The 15,360-nt window shown below is 44.6% G+C and overlaps 1 protein-coding gene across 1 annotated transcript in view; it reads left to right on the top strand.

Moving 5' to 3' along the window:
• Window positions 1-332: 332 nt before the first annotated feature.
• The window catches only part of LOC308282350 (3',5'-cyclic-AMP phosphodiesterase 4C-like), a gene marked incomplete at both ends in the record, with an annotated part of 37,676 nt that continues 22,648 nt past the window's right edge, over window positions 333-15,360 (top strand). Inside the window, 5 exons of the mRNA XM_080722697.1 lie at window positions 333-374; window positions 12,577-12,711; window positions 13,555-13,682; window positions 14,435-14,608; window positions 14,766-14,805. Coding sequence (XP_080578823.1) covers window positions 333-374; window positions 12,577-12,711; window positions 13,555-13,682; window positions 14,435-14,608; window positions 14,766-14,805 — 519 coding nt within the window. The remainder of the gene's footprint in view (window positions 375-12,576; window positions 12,712-13,554; window positions 13,683-14,434; window positions 14,609-14,765; window positions 14,806-15,360) is intronic.

Below are 15,360 nucleotides of genomic sequence, written 5' to 3'. Positions count from 1 at the left end.
AGTTCCGCTTCTTCTTCCAACGGCACATGAATGCCAACAGGTCATTAAAAATAAGAAAACGATAACCAACTCATCGGCGAGCTTCCAATGAGTACATGAATGCGCTTTGACAGGATATCACATAGTCCCAGCCAGAGCCAGTCCGAATCTTGAGCTTGACGGAGGAGTGCGAGGCACTTGGCGCGGTCAGATCCAAATGGGGACCGGTTGTGACCGGTCTGACCCCGGTTTCACCTTGTAGTGACCTTTGACCTCCGGTCCTGGCTCTCCACCTGCTCTGCTGCCTGGGTTCCGGAACACTCCGCCCTGGGGCCCAGAACGAGCCAACCAGAATGAAGAAGAGCCGCAGCGTGCTGTCGGTGAATGGAGAAGAGGTGAGAAGGGTGAACATAAACAAATGGCCTGGCATCAGGTGGGGCCAGGGCGCTTTGCTGCCAGGAGTCAACTGGGAACAAATTGGGAGTCTTGCCGGTGTTATACCAGTAGATGTCACTTATTCAAAAAATAACAGATTAGAAAGAGGACACAACATTTAGGGAAACAGGAGAGCAGCACTGTACGTGTGTTTGCCTGCGTGCAAGCGTGTGTGTTTGTGTTTGAATTAATTCAGTGGGCACAGAGCTACGCATGTAGTATATCGTAGGTACAGGTATGTGTATGCTCAGGTATGTATGTACATGCAAACATATTCCCGTCCGTGTGTGCGTGCAATCCGTGCATGCATGATGTGGTCAAATTCAGTGTTTATTTAACTCTGAGAACCAAATGAACCCCATTCGATACAATTTCTATGCTCTCAGAGTTCAATTAAAACCGGATTTTAGTGTACCATGTCGTAGGGCCTGCTAACCTAGTGATTGCAACACACCTAAAGCTCCCTCTTTTCTGAGAAATGAAGGCTTGTCCGTGTCAAGCCCAATTCATTAGGCTTGACAGAGAATAGCAGACCTACGAGCTGCACAGCGCGGCGCATCCGCTTGTAGGTCAGCTATTTTCGACGTGCAAAGTGTGAATCGAATCGGCCTTCAGTCAGCAGAACTCCATGAAGATTATTTCATTCTCCAGTGTCCTCTCATATATGGTGTGAGCCCCTTAACCAGCCACTGAGATGATGTGAGATCACAATCCAGGGATCAAGCAACAGGGCAGAAAGCTAAGTCATGTAAATCGGAGTAAAGCAGGCTCTTGGGCCAGTGAGGGCAGAACTCTCCATATACTGAATGGGCATAAAAGGTTTTTTTTCTTTTCTGGGAATGACCATATATGGATCCTTTATTAATAATAACTAGCCCTTACCCGTTCAAAGATATGAGCTCCGAAATGATGTGCAGTGTGTGGATTATGGGATGTGCACTGTGCACACAGTATATGAGGGATGGAAAGTAACTTTAACTGGTGCTTGCATGCTAATATGTAGGAGCATCAATGTAAGAAATACCCGATCCATTTAACGGCTACAGAGATACTGTGTACCGATCTGCATGATTTTGGACAACATCTGTAACAGGGCCAGAACCCCCCCCCCCCCCCCCCCCCCCCCCCCCCCGCCCGCCCGCCCACCTGCCCGCCTGCACACACACACACATTCCCCCCCCCCCCCGTGTGTGTGTGTGTGTGTGTGTGTGTGTGGGTTTGTGTGTGATTGTGCATGGCCTGAACAACAGCGCCCCTCCCTTAACATGTGTGGCCACAAAAGGTACTGTAGGCTAAATAGATATAGATACACCATAAAAATGCTATTATACAGCATACGATTTGTGAAAGTGACAAACGGGCTTCACAGTTATGTCAGGTGTGTTCATATGCTGATGGTGATGCGATTTCATATCAATTGCTCCAGCCACCGAGGAGAAACGCTGAGACAGACAGACAGACAGACACTCACTCAGACATTCGCAAAATTATAGTATAGATATGTATCCATATACATACAATATATTTTATGCCCATAAATGGAGATCCCTATCTGAGCCACACATATATGGGCCATGCCTTTGCCATCTGGCCAGTGATATATTACATCAGGGATCTTCATACAGTATATGGGCATAAAAGGGATACCCATATATGGACTTTTACATAGGTGATGTCACAGTGACAAGGGAACCAACCCATAGACTGTAAAAATGTGTACGTACTGACTGACTGACTGACTGACTGGCTGACTGACTGACTGACTGACTGACTGACTGACTGACTGACACAGTATAGATATCCAGGTTTTGATGAGGTAATGTCACGTGACATCAGTTCCTGTACTGACTGAAGGACTGACTTAAGGACGGACAAGCTGCGACATTTCCCATGGTATACTGCGACCTTTGGTCGCAATTAACGCCCTATACTTGATCGTGCAAAAGTATGAAAAGTAGCCGATCCGCAAGCTGAAAGCGCGACGCGAAACAACGTGTTTTGAACTTGTAGATCTGATATTTTTGCCATTTTTGAATTTGAATCCTGAACAGTTTTGGACATAATGAGGTTTCCACCAGAGCAGAGACCATGTGCTCTTTAACAACTTTCAACCTGGCATCAACCTAGGAATGTCGTTACCAGGCGAAAACAAAGAATATATACTGAAAGGCCATATTATTGATTATGCAGAGCACTGTATGTGTCCTTGCGTTGTTGTGTGTAGGGGTCTTCAGCAGTGGGTCTGGGAACCCTAGGGGGTCCTCAGAGTTACTACAGGGGTTCCTCCAAATCTTCCAATCCTTTTTGGAGCTGTGTGAAGCACAGGCTCCCTATACGTGGCCGTGTGGGTCTGTCTGTCTGTCTGTGTGTCTGTCTGTCTGTGTGTCTGTATGTAGCCTGAACTTCCTAAACTTCGGCACGCCACTAGTCCCACAGTTTTGCCACCACACACTCGCGCCATATGTCAAATCGACCGGCTTACTCGGGAATCGTGGGCTATTACTTTTCTAAGAGAAAGGTTCTATAGTTTAATTGATATTAATTTATTAGTGAATTAATTTTCCCCATTGACTTATAATGGGAATCGCAAAAACTCACATTCAATTATTTGTCTCTCGCAAACCATAGGGGCTAGAGTTTCAAGACTTGGAGAGGAGGTTCATAATGATTTCAAGGATTACATAAAAAATAATTGTGTCATTTGGCCGCATGGTGGCGCCATAACACCCCACTTTACGTTTTGGCCTGTAACTCTTGAACCGTAGGTCGGAAAATTAAAAATATTTTTTCCCTGGATTCCTTGGGTCATGACGCATCTCCCCATATAGGCCACGCCCATTTGCGCCATGATAGATTTTCCGCCATCTTGAATTTTCTCCAAAACACACTTTTTGCTCCTTTTCCTACATATTTTCTTCAAATGTCACAAAAATCGGTACACATGATCCACACACACACACACACACACACACACACACACACACACACACACACACACACACACACACACACACACACACACACAGCTCCACTTCACACGGGTGTGATTTTTATATTAACAACTTGAACCCTGGTGTCCATGGTGTCCAAAAATAGCAGATCTACAAGCTCGATCTACAACGCCTCGCAGCCTTGTGATCTTGTAGATCGGCTATTTTCGGCAAAGAGGTTTGGTGTAGAGGGGGAAAAGAGAGACTAAGTACAGAGTGAAAGGTCAAGTTTATTAGGTAATGACGCCTCAAGTGGTTGAATATCTGAAAACACACATTGACATGAATCCAAAATACACTGACGGATTGTGCTGTCAAACAATGAAACTATATGGAATCTATGAAAAGGTTGTGGGGGTCTCTGCTTCATCTCTCGCTCAACTAAGGGGTCCTCCTTGGCCTGAAAACGTTGAAGACCCCTGGTGTAGTGTATAAATGTGTGTGCCTGTGGATGTGAGCGTCTCACATCTGGGTCTGGACGACATCAAACGCAGCATGGAGGCAACACGGCGCTGTTGCCTAGCAACTGCTGCCATTCCCCCAGTGTTTTGTTGCTACGGTACTGCAGTGCAGATCAGCCTCGTAGAGCTGAGCCTGTGGAGGCCTTATCACACACACACACACACACACACACACACACACACACCGACACACACACTATGGCGGCTTTATCGTGCCACATGGACGTTGCTACACTCGCGCGCACGCATTCGATTTTATCTGTGTTGTACTGAACGCATGAACGTCTCCTGTCATTTTCAAATGGCTTTTGAATCAGAACGCGCAGACGTCGCCGGCACGCGTCCCCCTGTGCCTTCTCTTTTGTGCCTCACAGGGGAACGCGAGGTCGCGTAGTGTTAGGCGTTTGTGGCGAACGCATGTGTTAACGCACGCATACATCTAATGGCCATGTGGCCATCATGCGTGAGACGACACGGTCAAATGCAGCGCCGCCATGAACTGTACGCGTGATTGACTTGTTGCTCTGCTCTGGAACGCACGTGTGAGATGTGTGCCACCCATTTGATTCTCAGCGCTAAACCTGCGTGTGTGTGTGTAGACGTGTATATCAAATAAAACATCCAGACGTTCATGCGAGCATGCGTTGGTCTGTCTCCACTGTGGGCTGCATGCTCTCTGTGCTCCTTGGCTGACGTAGCAAATTTGCTTTATATAGGCCTATTTGAATTGGGATAAAATACAGACCCTCAAGGACCACCGGTGGTCCTTTGGTGAGTTGGTGGTCCTGGTGGTCCCCCCCCCCCAAGGACCACCGTTGGCCAAGGACCACCGTTGGTCCTTGGGGGAAGTTCCAAGTGGTCCACAGCTAAATTATGGAGAGTTGTTAACCAAATGGATCTTTTAAATCTTTAGAGTATAAAGTGAAACCAAATAGATTTCGTTTCATTTTCTGGAAACACCCCGCCATTCCGAATATATTATTTATTATTATTTGGGCGATGATGTGATGTTGAAATGTAACTTTCAGATCAGCGCATGCATGAGTCACGGCCTTGCGCCCTGCTGGTTGGGACTAATATATTAAGTAGAAGTGTGTTGTGTTTATGGACTAAAATAACAGATGCTGGTTATTTTATTTGTTTTGCCCATTTTTATATTTGCATTTTAACCAAATGTTTTAATCCTTGACTGATTGAGACTATACATATTTCGTTAATTTATTTATATTTATTTATTTATTTATTTATTTATTTATTTAACTGTTTTTGTTTTGTTTGGTGTTCCTAAGTTGAGCCCTTCGGAATGGCTGCCTTCTGGTTAAGTTGTCAGTTAAATTGCTTTATTTATTATTTGTTTAGTTATGTTCAGTTATGTTGTGTTTAGACCTTTATTTCGTTATTTGTTTGTTTTGTTTAGCTGTTAACTTCAGCTCTGAGCAGCGGCCTGGCCTGCCGGGCTCAATTTGTCACGCACATGTCGGGCTTTGGGCTGGGTCGGGCTTGAGAAAAATAAATAAAGAAAAAAATTGGCAAGATCTGTGCTTTGCATCCCGGCCAGCAGCAGTTCCAGTGAACGGGTTTTCAGCGCTGCGGGCAGAACCATCTCCGAGCGAAGGACATCGTTGAACGATTTTCTTCATCACAATTTATAAGATCGGTGAGTACAGCCTAGCCTTTAACTGTTGGCAATATATACCCAATGGCCAACGTAGAATGTAGTCATCTTGGTCTCTTGTGATCTTATCATTTATTTATAAATGTATTTTATTTAATTTCAGCTGCTTGCTGTCTGATTGGATTATTCGCCGGTGCGGCCTCCCGGCGCGGCCTTGCGCCCAGCGCTGGATTTTTGGGACTATTAAACTGAACGAATAAGTGTTGATTCATACAAAGAAAAGTGCTGTGTTACGGACTAAAATAACAAATGCTGTTTATTTTATTTGTTTAGCCTATTTATATACTTTAATTTAACCAGGGAATGGGAATGTTTCGTTGCTTGACTGATTAAGGCTATTCATTCTAATATTTTATACACATACTTAACTTGAGATTGTTTATTTTAATTGCACAAATGTCGCACAACGCAAACTCAAAGGATTGTTCATTGTTAAATTGTCCTCGGGAGTCGGGACCTGTTTCACAATTGAATAAAGACAGTTGGAAAGGGGTATCATGTCTCTGTTCTTCACCAATATTTAAAATGTAATGAAAACAAAAGGCCGCCGCTACACGCACTCTGCAATTAAGCTTGTTTAGAAAAATGTCGGTCTTCGGGCCGGGCCGGTCTCCAATTGTCAATTATGTATCGGGCTTTGGGTTAGGGTTAGGTTACATTAGATTTCTGACCATTCTGGCCGCCTCCTCCCCTCATTGATTTAATTTCTGATCACCCCTCCCTCCATCGCACATAGTGTATTATTTGTGAGGAGTTGCTCACATTTAGATGAAAGGAAAGTGCTTCTGGAGTCACTTGTATATCATATATAGGCTATAGGCTAATATAATATAGGCCGATGTGTGGGTCTCTCGCCCTAGCTCGCGCGCGCTGCTCTCTGTGCCAGATCATGTCCAAATGGAGACGCTTTTGCGCAGCGAGTGAGCCAGCGGAGGGCAAGACGAGGGGCAGAGAGAGAGAGAGAGAGAGAGAGAGAGAGAGAGAGAGAGAGAGACGTTGTCCTCTTCGTAGATATTAATATCTTGCTAAAGTATTTTCTGTCTGGTTTATTGCTGGTAGATTTTGCGAGACTCTCCCGCCGCCGCTGGTTTTATTTTTTGATTGCCCGTTTACGAACGTTGACCGCTGATAAATAGGCTAATGCGGCGCTTGCGGGGGTCCTGCGGTTACACACAGGGAGATGGAGGAGGCATTATTATGCAGCTTGGATACATTCATGTCCCTGGACAGACGTGCACGGACGATTCCTTGTTTCGGATGACAAAGTGCAGTGCGAGCGCAAACGTATCAATTAAATATGCAAGAATGTGGCAACTTCACCCCTCCCATTCGCACGACTAAACCGAATTATATTATGAGAATGTGGCCTCACCATTTAGGCCTACTGCTAATCTGCATAGATTCTCTGCCATTCCGCCATTTTTTTTGTACCATGCATGTTCCAAGCTCCTCCATGCTCCGGTTTAGATAACTACTGTACAACGCATTTGCCCTTCGCAATAGGGCCAGGTCTGTCTGTCTGTCTGTCTGTCTGTCTGTCTGTCTGTCTGTCTGTCTGTCTGTCTGTCTGTCTGTCTGTCTGTCACGCAGCAATGCATGCATGCGCTCAGCGGAGAGGCAGCCCCTTGCCTAGTTAGTAAAGCCTGATGTGCGAGGTTACCTAGTTAGTAGTATAGTAATAAGGGTAATAATAACCCCCCCCCCCTCTCTCTCTTTCCTTTAGTTGTCTTGTTATAGGCATATAGGCATAAAACGTACGGCTAAAGTGGATCAATGGATGTTTTATAATATAATAGGCCTAATCATATCTTCAAATACCTCAACATTTTACTTGAGCATACAGTATAAGTAAATCTACTTAGTTACTTTGCCCCACTGCGCCCAGTGAGAGCAGAGAGAGAGAGAGAGAGAGAGAGAGAGAGAGAGAGAGAGAGAGAGAGAGAGAGAGAGAGAGAGAGAGAGAGAGATCTCGGCAAGCGCCGAGGTCCATTTGGTTACCAACTGTCCAACTCCATCATTAATAAGCTGGGGATTGTGGACCACCTTAAGCCTCAAGGACCACTGGTGGTATTTGAAGCAGATGATCAGATCGTGCAAAACTCGGAATACCCCGAAACGCTTTGCGTGGTGTCACAGGCGAGAGAGATGAAGCAGGGATCCCCACAACCTTCATAGATTCCATATAGTTTCATTGTTTGACAGCACAATCATCAGTGTATTTTGGATTCATGTGTGAAATAGCCGATTTACAAGCTCACAATGCCTAGCAGCAGGAGGCGGTGTGAGCTTGTAGATCTGCCATTTTTGGCTAAAGTTCTCAGAATAGCCTATACGCTAGGGTTCAAGTGGTTAATCTACTGACGGCCTTAAAATAATGATTGCTGGATCATCGGCTTCTACGTCGATGTGTGTAAGGTCATGTTGCACCCCTCTTGGCCTTGGGCACAACGTATGCTTCGCCAATATCTTTATATAGGCCTATACAGACAGACAGACAGACAGACAGACAGACAGACAGACAGACAGACATAGAGAGGGGGTGGGGGGGAGACGAGAGAGAGAGACCAGCTATGGTCCATTAATGTTCATGAATCTTTTTTTTTTTGCGCAGCCTCCTCGCCAGCATGGTGCTTTAAAACGGCGAAATTAAACAAATATAGGCCTATTCGCTATATAAATATTTTGTTCGTGGGCCTGTGTTTCGCCGTTAATAGTTCTCCTTGGCTTTATTTATTTTTTCCTATAGGCCTACGCCAATGTAATGTGCACAGGAGTATTTTAGTTGCACAAAAAACAACCGCTCGCCCAGAACGAACCAACGGCGCAGTACAAAACCAAGGCAGGCAGGGTCCATTTGGTTTCATTTTACGCTCTCAAGAGTTAAGGGTCTATATAGTTCCGTTTGGTTACTCTCCATATTTTAACTGGAGATCACCTGCATGGAAACCCTAACCCCTCAAGGACCAACACAGCACTGGTGGTCCCCGGACCACTGGTTGAGACCCACTGCTGTAGACTCAATATACTGTAATCATATCGAACAAAAATAAATACCCTATGAATTCAATGAAATGTCGGCTTGACAAGTGTAACGCTGACACTGCATGTGTAATGGATGTGTAATGAATGGATGGATGAAATAATAAAATGTACTTTTCATCATGTCTGTTGCTAAGGTATGGCAACATGACTGGTGTCTTGCACGCACGCGAGGGCGCGCGTGCAAGACACCAGTCATGTTGCCATACCTTAGCTTTTGCTGAACTGACGCCACTGGTAAACCCCGACTCTGCAGGGTCTCCAGCGAACAAGACAGCGCTGATTTGGGACAAGCGCTAGAGCTGCAGGCAGCTCGCCCCGTGTTGCGTATCTATAGCAGATATACAAGCTCATAGCGTGGTGAATTGCGTGAGCTTGTAGCTCTGATATTTTCAACGCGCGTCACCATCGTACGACGAATAGGGCCTAGGCTGATTTTTAACATCCCTTCGGGATTTAAACCACGCTGACAGATCATGATACAAAAATTATGATTTGTTTTAATGGTTGTAGCCTACTACTTTAACCAAATAATAATAAGAATAATAGGCTTAAATCTGATAAAATAGCCCAAAGGGAGCCACATGATAAAATAGCCTATATAAGGGAGACATTTTCCCAGCCGGTCACAGTGTCCGGTGCCGGTGGACTTTATAATTACCGGCCAATTAAACATTTTAACGGTCAATGGCACAACGTATGCTTCGCCAATATCTTTATATATACAGACAGACAGACAGACATAGAGAGAGGGGGGGGGAGAGAGAGAGAGAGAGAGAGAGAGAGAGAGAGAGAGAGAGAGAGAGAGAGAGAGAGAGAGAGGTAATGTTCATGAATCATGGAGACTTGTAGAGGATTGATTGAATAGCCATTAGACACCTGGCACCCCCTCAAGAACCACTGGGGGGCCCCGGACCACTGGTTGAAATCCACTGTCAGTAAGAAAGTAATGACGTGCTGCCGTGCATATCACCGGAAAAAAAAAAAAGAAAAGAAAAAGTCAGGCAAGACTGAAAGTCAGGCAAGACTGACGTTAACCTTTATTTTATTTAGAACATAAGATGAAACCAAATGGACCCTGTGTTCATGAATGAGTTAGAGCTTAAAATAGTGAAAGTCGGAAAAAATGCATAACGCACCAATGGATGCGAGCGAGGCAGCAAGTGGAGTAGACTACAGAGGCGCACATGGGTATGGTAGCTACCGTACCTTGATTACAGGAGAAAATAATAAAATGTACTTCTTAAAATGAATTCATCATGCTTGTTGCTAAGTATTGGCAACATGACTGGTGTATTGCATGAGTGCCTTCCTTCACACGTGCAAAACAACAGCCATGTTACCATACCTTAGCATTTGCAGAACTGACGCTGCTGGCGGGATCGCGCAGCCGAGGAGGAGGAGGAGGAGGGCCTATTCGTGGACTCTTTTCATTCTGTCTGTCTGTCAGCATATTCATTACATTACTCTGTGTGAGTAGCCTAATGGCAAAGCATCTGGATAAATCACTGTCTGTCTGTCTGTCTGTCTGTCTGTCTGTCTGTCTGTCTGTCTGTCTGTCTGTCTGTCTGTCTGTCTGTCTTCCTTCCACACTGTGTGGACAAATTGAATGAATTTTGATATTTTTATAAATGAATTAATAGGCCTACTGTCATTGCATTTCCATTTTTCAATTATACACCGAATAGCGCAATTAAGTAGGCCTAGGTCAACGAGTCAACCCAATTAGCACTCCCGCAGCTGGTCTGATTGGACTCTGACCAGCTCTGCGCTTCTCAAAGTTACATTAGATCATTTAAACCATTGTGGCATTATTCTCAGCCAACTAATGATAGTCTATTCTGCATTCTGGTTGTCGTCACCCCAAATAATGGATTACTTCTTCATATAATTAATATAGGATATAATGCAGCACTCTTTATGTGCAAAGCCCTCTTCTATAATGATCAGATTCATTTTTACTCACAACAGAGTAAAATATATTTAAACTCTTAGGTCTGCATTGTTAAATGCAACGGAACAGGCAACAATAGTGGATGGCAATGGCATAGAATTGAATGGTTTGGTCTGTATTTGAACTGGAATGAGTTACTGCTTAAAACGAATACAATTAAACCATTGATATAAGAATCACTGTACATTTACAGAATTAAATTCTGTAAAAAAAAAAAAAAAAAAAATCTGAGATTTTTTTTTTTTTTTTTTTTTTTTTTTTTTTTACATGACATGTCACGCGTACCTTCGCGGAACCATCGTGTAAAGACGCGATGCGTCCAGACGCTTTGATGCAGCGCAACGTGTGCCCCGGAGTGCCACTGGAGCAGAACTAACGCATGCATGCACGCACGCATATGTAAACAAAAAGCCATTTGGCACACATGCGTCGCTTCGCTTAGCTGGCACGGAAAAGCCGCCATACACACACACACACACACACACACACACACACACACACACACACACACACGTGCGCGCGCACGCACGCACGCACACACACACACCATTACATCAGCTGTGTGCAATCACCTCATTCTGACCTACCAGATGATCAGATTGGGCTGCTGAGGTGATTAACTGAGTGGATAAAAAAAAGAAAAAAAGGGGGGGGGGGGGGTGAGGGGGACATCCATTATTAACCATTATTGTTTGATGTGCCTCAAACCTTTCTCCCCAGACAGTCAGAATGTATCTAGCCTTAATTATTGACTCGATCTTGGTTAGATTTTAGTTTTAAATGATTTAATATTTATTTTCTATGCTTGTATAATTATTATTATTATTTTTTAAGATGTTTTGGGAGGGTGCCCGGCTGCCCACTGGCCTACTGGTCCAGTTGCATACCACATAGGCATTGATGCCTGACGGCATCGCAGGTTCGATTCCCGATCCCAATGACCCTTGTCGCATGTCACTCCCCGTATCTACCCCCATTTCCTGCCAGTCTACTCTACACTACTGTCCTATCCAATAAAGGCATATAAAACCAAATCTACGATATGTTATGGGGCTTTTTATGGCTTTATTGATAGGACAGTAGACTGACAGGAAATGGAGAGTGACACGCAGCAAAGTTGGTCGGGATTGGGAATCGAACCATGCGACACGCTGTCAGGCTACACCGAGCTTATGTGGTATGCACCTGGACCGGTAGGCCAGCGGGCACCCAACTACGCTTGTGTAATTCACATTATCAGTCTATAATAATAACCTCTTACTGTCACTGGCTGATCATCATCCCAGCCCATGAAAATAGTTCAAGTTAACATGTGCCTGAAAAGGTTGCCCTCCCCGGCATATACAGTAACTACATGATGCAGCTGGCTGTTTTCTGCACATCGTCGTTGTCGGGTGGAAACCTTGTCCAAAACCGTTCGTTTTGTATTTATCATCTATAAAATGTACTAAACTAGTGAAAACAGCAGATCTACAAGCACACAACGCCTGGCATCGTGAGGCGTTGTGTGCTTGTAGATCGGCTGTTTTCACTAGTTCTGTGCGACAGTCTTGTATGATGAAGCAGGGCTTTGCTTTACCAAAAGACGTACACATTTGAAACTTGGAGATGCCCGACAGTGACGACATGCTGTATATACTGTATGTATGTATCCACTAAATGTCTCTTTACTGCCATTCTTTTTAGCCGTGTGAATATGTGCTAGCATGGGGCTCAACAGCCTTTATGAAACAGGCACATGGTGGCCACAAATGAAACATCGATTTTAATCATACATCAAACCACTTTGTTGTAGGCCTACAACGGTGTTGCACATGTTCAACACAACGCGCAACACCGTTGTGCCTTTTTGTGTGCTTTCAAATTGGCCTTTTTCATTAGGCCTATTCTTGAAAATCTTTGACCTCTAAGGACAAGAACCAAAATAGCAATGCTAGCTTCAAGGTGGTTAAGGGTTAGGATTTTTTTGATATTTTTGTGATATTTATTTGTGTTTACAGTAACTGCCCCCACCTCTCGTATTCCCCTCCCTCTGTCTGACAGGGTGAAGACACAGATACAGTGGGTGGTGGGGAGAAGGCGGAGTCATCTAGCTACAGCCGCTCCTATACGTCAGGGGCCACGTTGGGGTCGGAGCTATGCAGGGGGAGGAGCCGAAGACTCCCCTCTAGTCTTCAGGTATGCTCTGAGACACACATACGGGTATTTGGGTTTTTGTCCGAGTTTGCCATTGCTTCTCCAGGTGGCTTTGCACCATTGGAATTGCATTACGGAGCGTACACGTTGTTCCATTTTATTTATGGCTTTATGTCATCATAACTGAACATATGGTGTATTAGAGCAGGCTATTGCAAAAACGGGGCCGCCAAATATTCAAAACATTTCTGCGATTCTGCCAATAATAATCATATAATTTGAGTTTTTTTCCGGGCCAAACAACGGAGTCACGTGACGTTTATCCCCTTCCCCTATTCGCTCATCCTAGACGTACTGTACGTGTGGACAGAAGAATTGATGGAGCTAGTTTAGGAACTAGAACTGCACTCTGTCGAGGTGCCAACTTGCATCTTGTGCACAAGTAGGCCATGGTATGGCCTACTTGTGCACCAGAAGAGCGCGCCATGAGGTGCGTTCACCACTGGCATCACCACTGGCGATGCCAGTGACATCACCACTGGAATCACCAGGAATGCTGGTCCCTCATTGGCTGTTAATGAGTGCATCTCTCCACTCCGACATGTCTCCTTTCCGACATGTCTCCTTTCCGACATGTCTCCATTTCGACACTAACCCTATCTCTAACCCTAACCTAAACCGAACCCCCATGGGAGTGTTGCCACTCCGACAATAAGAAGTCAATTTCGGAGTGGCGACATGTCGGAATGGAGAGAGCCTCCCGCTGTGAATGATGGCGTTGCCAGAAATGTTGGTCCCTAATTGGGCTACAGGCTTAAACACACACAGCTACTTACCTACCTACATATGCAGCTGAACGCAGTGTATTGACATGTGACCCGGCAGGTGCCCTGCTGGCTCCGCCCCCGAGACCGCACACGCTCCCCAGAGGTCCCCAGCAACGTGTCTCGACCCACAACACTTCCACTGCACATACCACCACGCATCTCCATCACACATGCAGACGCTGATGGGTATGTATGACACACGGTGTAAAGTAACCAAGTAGATTTAAGTGCTGTACTTAAGTACAATTTGTAGGTACAGTATTTGTACTTTACTTGAGTGTTTCCAATTTCCAATACTTTTACTTCTACTCCACTACATCTAGGATCCAAATAGTGTACTTTTACTCCACTACATTTATTTGAAAATGTACTTAGTTACTAGTTACTTTGCAGATATAAATTATAATATTGTAAAACATACATAAACCACTTTAGCCCTATTCTATACCTTATGGCTATTTTGACTTTTTTTCTATTGATTACTCATGCCATGGAGACTTGAGTTAAATAATATGTTATAGTATTCTTTGCATTCCTAAGTCAAAAATTTGATTATAGTAAATGTACCCCCATTGATTCCGGATGAGGTTGACATCCGGAATCAATGGGGGTAAATGTATTATAATGAACATATTGTCTTAGGAATGCGACTAAAACCAAAAAATATTCTCCATGGCATGAGTAATAAAAAAAAAAAATACATTTTGGGGGTGAACTACTCCTTTTATAAAGAAAAGTTATAAAGAAGAGTTCTGCAATGCTGATATGGGGGACTGAAGCCACAATAATGCAGGTGCTGGAGCGGCTATAGGCCTATATGAGAGCTTAACTTATCGGCAGTCGCAACGAGAGTAACATAGAGGAAGTTGGGATTTTGAAGAGGGGGGGAAAAGAGAGCTGCAAATACTACGATGAATCCTATTCTCTCTTTGTTCTAGATGTGAAGTGGAAAACGGCGCGTCCCCAGCTCACAGCCCTCTGGGACAGAGCCCAGGACTCACCCTCCACACCTTCCCTCAGGGCCAGAGACGAGAGTCTTTCCTCTACCGCTCTGACTCGGATTACGACATGTCCCCCAAGACTGTCTCACGGAACTCCCTGGCGAGTGAGGGGTGAGACACAGCAGGAGAGAGAGAGAGAGAGAGAGAGAGAGAGAGAGAGAGAGAGAGAGAGCATTCATGATAGTATGCCTGCGTAAGACCAATCCACATTTTTCAATTATTGCTTTTGCTCTCTCTCCATTCCCTCTCCTTCCCATCTCTCTCCCAGGCACACAGCAGAGGACTTCATTGTCACACCCTTTGCTCAAGTGAGTTTCTCTCTCTGCGTACAGTATATTACTTTTGGATCTAACGTTATGTCTAGTACCAGCTGCACACTGGCCATCAGATGTTGCTTGCAATTTTAAATGTGTCCAACATCTTCTTAAAATCACACCCGTGTGAAGTGGAGCTGTGTGTGTGTGTGTGTGTGTGTGTGTGTGTGTGTGTGTGTGTGTGTGTAGATCATGTGTACCGATTTTTGTGACATTTGAAGAAAATATGTAGGAAAAGGAGCAAAAAGTGTGTTTTGGAGAAAATTCAAGATGGCAGAAAATCTATCCTGGCGCAAATGGGCGTGGCCTATATGGGGAGATGCGTCTTGACCCAAGGAATCCAGGGAAAAAAGAATTTTAATTTTCCGATCTACGGTTCAAGAGTTACGGGGCAAAACGTAAAGTGGGCCGTTATAGCGCCACCATGAGGCCGAGTGATGTAATTATTTTTCGATTCATTCTTAAAATCATTATGAATCTCCTCTCCGAGGTTTGAAACTGTAGCTCCTATGGTTTACGAGAGAAAAATACTTGAAAGTGATTTCTTGC

The sequence above is a fragment of the Nannobrachium achirus genome, assembly GCF_963921795.1.
Source record: "Nannobrachium achirus genome assembly, chromosome: 3".
NCBI lineage: Eukaryota > Metazoa > Chordata > Actinopteri > Myctophiformes > Myctophidae > Nannobrachium > Nannobrachium achirus.
Note: the sequence above shows the minus strand (reverse complement) of the source record. Positions and strands in the feature narration are given on the sequence as shown.